Source organism: Cyphomyrmex costatus, unplaced genomic scaffold (genome assembly GCF_001594065.2).
Source record: "Cyphomyrmex costatus isolate MS0001 unplaced genomic scaffold, Ccosl1.0 scaffold159, whole genome shotgun sequence".
NCBI lineage: Eukaryota > Metazoa > Arthropoda > Insecta > Hymenoptera > Formicidae > Cyphomyrmex > Cyphomyrmex costatus.
In genome coordinates, this window is record NW_017275598.1 from 3,781 (window position 1) to 10,380 (window position 6,600).

The following is a 6,600-nucleotide window of genomic DNA, read 5'->3' on the forward strand; positions in this document are numbered from 1 at the left end:
GTGGACAAACGAATGCAATAATGATTTTACCAATATTCGCATTTAAGGTGCCAACTTCACAAAGCAGCTCTGTAATGTTGAAATCTCTAAATGCGAATTAATTGCCGGGATCATATATATGTATATATAACTTATTTAAAATATAAACACGCGCGATATATTTTAACATATTTGTAAAAAAAATGGGTGTAATATATATCTTTAATGTTAATACTTTTAAGCTTAATAATAAACATCACGCGCATGGAAGTAAGCATACATATATGTAGTTGCAGGGAGGAATATTTATTCTGATCCACATTTTATGTAGCGCGAATACGATTATACGAACCGCGAATATCTACTTACCATCAGTCTTGAAAAGTATATGCGTTATCCTCAGAATAGTGGATCTGGCATGTAGTTCACATCCACTTTTGCAGTGGGCAGTAGTGCGCGGCAGTATTTTGTGGTTACAGGTTTTAGGTCGTTATGTCCTCTCTTAGGTTTCTCTCTGACTTGGTACATGTACCATCGCCAAAATTCGCCTTTAGTCCGAGTTCTTGAATCGAAGAAATATACAGCCAATCAATATGTAGTTTTTATGGAAAAACTGTAAGTTGATTGGCTGCACATTTCTGAAGAATTCGGGTTGAATTCTGGCACCGTGGACAGGGATTAAGAAGAGTGGGAGTTGATGTTTTGGTGGGAGTGTAAAATCGTAAACACGTCGATCACCCGATGTGTTAAATTATAACTATGTATACCGTTGCAAGAATAAAAAATCGCTGAGTCGTAATTCGAGAAACTCTGCCATGCTTACCTCGCAGTTTTTTTTTCTATAAATAATTACATAATAGTCGAAGGCGCATGATTGAAAGCTTTTTTTGTCACAGCGTGCATGTGCACATTAAATAAAAAGTGATTACATTTTGTAGTGTTGAGCAAGAGTATCAGTTTGAATTTGATTGAACGGGAATTATTTGAGGACGTTTGACGAATTTACACGTAGGCATGGCACGTGTGAAATCCAAAAAATTAGGCACTTTCTCAAAGTTGTATCTGGCGTCGTATAATCTCGGCCAAACTTTGGGGTACGTTTTTTTCTTGAAAAATGAACAATCTGATATTCTCTGAATTGTTTTTATATAATTAATGACTTTTTAACGCAATATTGTATTTTTTTTTTATTATTCTATTTTAGAATTTATTATATTTTTCTTTGTTTTTTTTTTCTTAAATTAATTTGGAAATAAATCTTTTATTTTAGATGGAGTTATTTATTATATCAGTTCATACAACATTATCTTGAATCTTCTTCTTCTTCTTCTGATAGTACTTTGTGGACTAAAACCAAGCTACCTGTAATTATTTTCCAAAATGCAGCTCTATTGGAGGTATTTAACAATCTTAGAACTTGAATGAATATAATCTGAGGCAGACAGATAATTAATTATTTGAAATCTTTAAATTTTGTCTTAGACTTTTTGAATTTTTACTGAGAATATATCAAATGCGTAGCAATAACTATAATCTAAAAAGTTGTTAAAATTAAGATTCAAATTTAATTAAAAAGTTATTGACAAATATAACACTGAGATACAAATTTCATGAAATGTTTTAATAGATTAGAAACTGTAAATGTTATCTGTAGATTTATCTTTTAAAGTATTGTGTTAATTATGCATAGTTTATTATATGAAACCTTCCTGTTTCAGATAATACATGCAGGAACTGGACTGGTACCATCTAGTGTTTTAGTCACATTAGCTCAAGTCTTCAGTCGTATTATGCTTGTAAATGGAGTTCTTCTAGCTACTCCTTACACATATGCTGCTGCATCTATAGGTCTTCCACTAGCTCTCTCTGCGTGGTCTATTACAGAGATCATTAGATATTCCTATTATTTCATGAATATCGTCTCTGGCTTTGTGCCATATGTATTAGTCTGGCTGAGGTGAGTTTAATCTCTTTTACCATTTTAAATCTAAAATTACTTTTATATACATAAGTTGTGTTAAATGGAAACATGCTTTCAGATATACTGCATTCATCATATTATATCCGTGGGGTGTGACTGGTGAATTATTGTGTTTATATACCGCTGTAAAATATGCCAACACTAATCCTGACTCTTGGAGTTATGTTCTACCGAATAAATGGAACTTCACGTTTAGCTATTTGTATCTCTTGATAGTAGTTATGCTACTTTACATTCCAGGTGAATATAAAAAGCGTGTGGATAGAAAAATAAATCATAAATTGAAATAAAATCATAAATTTATGAAATTATTTATAAATACTTGTTTTTTTTATTGCAGGTTTTCCACCACTTTACTTGCACATGTTTACGCAAAGGCAAAAAATACTTAATCCTAGTGCTACTGTGAAAAAAACTAATTAATTTAAATCTATATACATTTGTTACATTTACACATTTCCTATTTTATAATCATATTTATTATATATGTACAAAAAAACTAATGGAGAGGGTTTATATGTTATTGAAAATGGGTATGCATAAAATATTAAATACAAAAATATTTTATAAAGTGTGTATTTATATTTTGTTGAAGGTTATCAAGATCTTGTTTTTGTGATAATTTTTTATAATAAAAATAAGATTTCTAATTTTGCCATGATTCGATATCTTTTAAAAAAATTTACAAAAGAAATATTTATTTGCTAATTTATTAATAAATAATAGAATTTTTAATTTTGTTACATCAAGTCTCTCAAATCGAATGCAATCTCTACTACTAAAGGTCAGATAAGTTTTAGGCAACTTTATTTTTTACTTGCATTTGTGAGAAGACACTTTTAGCGCTATTTGTTTCAGTCGTATCATTTGTAAACGTAAAAAAATTAGAAAAGGAATTCTACTTTATCGACGTAGCTTGAAATTGTCATGGCATGTATAAACCGGAAAATAGGTTACACTTTACTCCGAAATATATTGCAGATTTAAAAAAAAAATTACATACAATTTGATTTTATTACATCTCATAAATTACGATATCGAATACTATCATAAGATTTTTTATGTAGTTTGACAAAAATTTAATATTGATAAAGAGAGAAGTTTTTCTAATAATCGCATAACCTCAAAACTTTCGCAAAATATATGTTATTATTAAATCAATCTTCCTATTTCAAATAAAGCACAATGAAGTTCACGGAAGTGTTATACAAGCAACATATAGGTAGACAGATTAAAAAATTATGGTATGTCAAGCGAGAACGCAAAGTGTTTGACACCAAAATAGATAAACATTTGTCGAATATAGGAATTTCAGTGAAGGACCCCATAGAAGTAATCAACCCAAAACAGGAACGTCCAAGGTATTCTTTTCTCTAAAGTTTGTATTTTTGTTAAATTCTATATTACATATGACATTAATTGTAAATTGTATTTTATATAAGGTTAAAACTAGAATTTTTGAAGCCAAGACAAATAGTGTTTGATGAAACGCATCCCGACTGGAAAGCTAAAGCTTGCTTGGTATTTAAGGATAATAATGTTTTGCAAGAAGGTTTTTGTCAAGCACAAATATTGACGAACACTGTGTGTCTGCCGAACAGTTCTTCAAGTTATATTCAAGATATATTTCCAGATCTACCAGAACATGTGGACAACATAGTAAAAAAGTATATTAAATTTTATTTGATTCTTATATATATTGTAGTATGTATATATATATATAATATTTTTGTTACTTTAGGATAATTTATACTTCAAATATATTTGATGCTTATCAAAAAAAACTACCAAAGAAGAAGGATCCTGAAAGACCTGCTTGGGTGTTTACCAGAGATTATGGCATAACTAACAACAGAAAAATGTTAGTGAGTGAAGAAATATTTAAGTATTACTTTGATACAACAAAAATATATATTTACACATTTAATTCTTGAATATTTTTGTAGGCAGAATTTGTCTAAAAAACTTTTACAACTTTGCGAGTCTTTGTCGGGTCCAGAGATTGCACAGAAACGATGTATATTGTATGATGGAATCACAAAGTTAAACTTAGGTAGCTTAATTATAAATAATTAAATATTGTAGTATTTTATTATTACACTCAATTCTATTCAATTAACACAAAAACATTTTCTAGATAAAGCATCAGATCTTATTCAATTTACCCTAAGATCAGATGTGATGGTCATGTCGGCAAATCCTTTAAAACCAATAGAAAATTTTAATAGCAATGTGGAAATAGATCTTCCGAATATACAGCCATTGCATTACACCATCGGTATAGACAAAACAAACTTTTACAGAACTGAGGATATGTATCGTAAGTTTAATACTGATTATATTTCTAATACATATTACAATATATATGTATTTCTAATCTTATAAGTATATTAATAACAGCTATCACATCAACAACACCTTGGATAAACGCCCACACTATTTTTGTGCATTACGACCCCAGTGAAGTGAGAAATCTGACGAAATTACCTGTGACACAAAGCCAGATTTTCAGTCGCACTTTGATGAAAACATACACTATAGCGGCGTCCTGTGCACGACAGAAATTTGGTTCATCTGTGAAGAAACTACCGGAACCCGTGACTGTACAATGCATTCAATCAGATGGGAAGAATTATCACTTTTTCATATTTCAACTCAATTCATTAGATGCCAATGATGTCAGTATGAAGAATTTTTGGTGTCCTTTATCACCATTAACACTTTATGAAAAAGCTGAATATGATAATGGTAGACCAGTAGTCGAAGGATACAATCCAGAGGTATTCAGAAGAATACTTGCTCTTTACAGGAATGGAATTTAAAGGTTAAATAAAATCTGTTAAATTATATAAAGTTGCTAAAGGATTTTCTAATCTTTTCTATGAAGAATATTTCATCTATACTAATAACATACTATTAATATACGTTGTGCCAGTCATCATTATGCAATGCTTAGAAGATTTTCGAAAAGTATACTTGGTTGCACGTTCGGATTGATTTCTTTTGATTTTACACGGAGGCGATGATCCGGCGGTGGTTTTATCAGATTTTTCATAGAGGGATACGGTTTGGAGTAAAAATATGTGTGACACAATGCCTGCAACGATAATTTCTTATTTTTATTTACGTTGTGTCTATATCTTCTTTTTCTCTTTAATTAAATTTCTCTTCAATAATGAAAGTAAGTAACAGAAAAACAGTGCAAAAATATATAATAATAGTCTAATAAAAAAATCGAGGATAATAGGAATCTTATAACTCTGTATATAATATATTACACGTTATTATATAATCTTGTATATTACCTGTTCAGCTGTGAGACGGTTCGACGAATTATAAATCAAAATTTGCCTGATTAGATCAATAGCTTCCGGTTGGGCGTCTTGAATAATGCTTTCCCATGACGTGCTTTTGTGATAAGGAAAGGTAATTTTGTTATAATCCGGTAACGAAGTTAATTCGGGCCAGGATTCGGATGTAGGAGAACCCAAATATTTTAGAACAATGGCCAATTGTTCGATGTCAGTTTCACCCTGCAATTACAAGTAACAGGATACTACTATATAAGTTATATAATTTATTTCAATGAAAAAGGAATTTACTGGAAATAATGGGGAAGTATTCAACATTTCACCGAATATACAACCGATCGACCAAATATCAATCGCAGACGTGTAATAACGTGCTCCATAGAGCAATTCCGGTGCTCGGTACCACCGTGTAGCAACTTGATGTGAATACGGCTTCGTGCCGTCCCGCCACATCAATCTACTTAAGCCAAAATCCGCGATTTTCAGGATACCTTTCTCACTAATCAACAAGTTTGCAGGTTTCAAATCCTAAAATACGATTCCAAACTCTTCAATATTGTAGAAGGTTCGGCTTACATTTGTGAATCCAAATTTTTTTAAAAATAAGTTATGTACCCTGTGTATTATATTTTTGCTATGTACATACGCTATACCTTCTAACAACATTTTCATATACGTTTTAATTTGTGCTAATGTCAAGGATATCTCGAAATCTCTTAATATTTCCCATAGTCCTGTTGGCATGTATTCAAACACCATTATGAAGTCTAAACCATTTGGAAAGGCATCTAGCAATTCCACGACCTGCAAACAAATGGTAATAAATGCAAATTCCGTTAAATTAATACAGAAAATTACAGTAAATGTTTTAAATATTATTTTTCCTTGATTTAAAAAAAGTTAAGAAGATACAAGATGAAAGAAAACATACATAGGGATGCTTAAGTTGTTGCAAACTTTTTACTTCGCGTATGATAGATGTGGGTAGACCACTCTCGATCTTTTTAATCAAGATTTTCTTTAGTGCTACTTCTTGATCTCGAGATATATCGTGCGCTTTTAAGACCAAACCTTGCGCTCCTTCACCGATCTGACCATTGATAATATATTTCTCCATATTCTGTTTTATTCGACAATTTACATTATCAAAATTACGAATAACAAATACTTTTTATTACTCTTGTATAAAAACAGTCGCATATATGATAATATTATATACAATTCACTATATAAAATAATTAAAAATATATATATTGAATAATTAAAATGTAATCAACTATTTATTATTAATTAATTAATTATTATTAATAATTATTATTGTAAATATAA

The 6,600-nt window shown here is 30.2% G+C and overlaps 3 protein-coding genes across 4 annotated transcripts; 2 read left to right on the forward strand and 1 right to left on the reverse strand.

Annotated features, from left to right (window-relative positions):
• The first annotated feature begins 536 nt into the window (after window positions 1-536).
• Window positions 537-2,383, forward strand: Hacd1 (3-hydroxyacyl-CoA dehydratase 1). 2 transcript variants are annotated; one of them, XM_018536785.1, is made up of 6 exons: window positions 537-684; window positions 918-1,073; window positions 1,250-1,376; window positions 1,698-1,936; window positions 2,019-2,200; window positions 2,301-2,383. In XM_018536785.1, the coding sequence occupies exons 2-6, from the start codon at window positions 994-996 to the stop codon at window positions 2,381-2,383; spliced, it is 711 nt and encodes a 236-aa protein (XP_018392287.1). In that variant the 5' UTR covers window positions 537-684; window positions 918-993. The 2 variants fall into 2 exon arrangements, with proteins under 2 accessions (XP_018392287.1, XP_018392286.1); XM_018536784.1 differs by having other exon boundaries at window positions 537-1,073.
• Window positions 2,384-2,900: 517 nt separating this feature from the next.
• Window positions 2,901-4,782, forward strand: mRpL37 (mitochondrial ribosomal protein L37). Its single transcript, XM_018536752.1, has 7 exons — window positions 2,901-2,912; window positions 3,142-3,321; window positions 3,403-3,627; window positions 3,702-3,821; window positions 3,907-4,013; window positions 4,098-4,280; window positions 4,361-4,782. Exons 2-7 carry the CDS (start codon window positions 3,146-3,148, stop codon window positions 4,780-4,782), a joined length of 1,233 nt encoding a protein of 410 aa, XP_018392254.1. The 5' UTR covers window positions 2,901-2,912; window positions 3,142-3,145.
• On the reverse strand, window positions 4,780-6,463 carry LOC108771468 (cyclin-dependent kinase 20). The gene is made up of 5 exons (XM_018536773.1): window positions 6,203-6,463; window positions 5,887-6,075; window positions 5,563-5,799; window positions 5,266-5,493; window positions 4,780-5,057 (listed from the first exon to the last, which is right to left on the reverse strand). Exons 1-5 carry the CDS (start codon window positions 6,386-6,388, stop codon window positions 4,902-4,904), a joined length of 996 nt encoding a protein of 331 aa, XP_018392275.1. The 5' UTR covers window positions 6,389-6,463; the 3' UTR covers window positions 4,780-4,901.
• Between the last annotated feature and the right edge of the window lie 137 nt (window positions 6,464-6,600).

Coding starts and splice junctions, on each gene's coding strand:
- Hacd1 (XM_018536784.1), top strand. CDS start 994: ATGGCACGTGTGAAATCCAAAAAATTAGGCACTTTCTCAAAGTTGTAT. Junction 1,074..1,249: donor AATCTCGGCCAAACTTTGGG/GTACGTTTTTTT, acceptor CTTTTATTTTAG/ATGGAGTTATTTATTATATC. Junction 2,201..2,300: donor TATGCTACTTTACATTCCAG/GTGAATATAAAA, acceptor TTTTTATTGCAG/GTTTTCCACCACTTTACTTG.
- mRpL37 (XM_018536752.1), top strand. CDS start 3,146: ATGAAGTTCACGGAAGTGTTATACAAGCAACATATAGGTAGACAGATT. Junction 3,628..3,701: donor GTGGACAACATAGTAAAAAA/GTATATTAAATT, acceptor TTGTTACTTTAG/GATAATTTATACTTCAAATA. Junction 3,822..3,906: donor ATAACTAACAACAGAAAAAT/GTTAGTGAGTGA, acceptor ATATTTTTGTAG/GCAGAATTTGTCTAAAAAAC.
- LOC108771468 (XM_018536773.1), bottom strand. CDS start 6,388: ATGGAGAAATATATTATCAATGGTCAGATCGGTGAAGGAGCGCAAGGT. Junction 6,076..6,202: donor AACAACTTAAGCATCCCTAT/GTATGTTTTCTT, acceptor ATTTGTTTGCAG/GTCGTGGAATTGCTAGATGC. Junction 5,494..5,562: donor ATACTTCCCCATTATTTCCA/GTAAATTCCTTT, acceptor TTGTAATTGCAG/GGTGAAACTGACATCGAACA.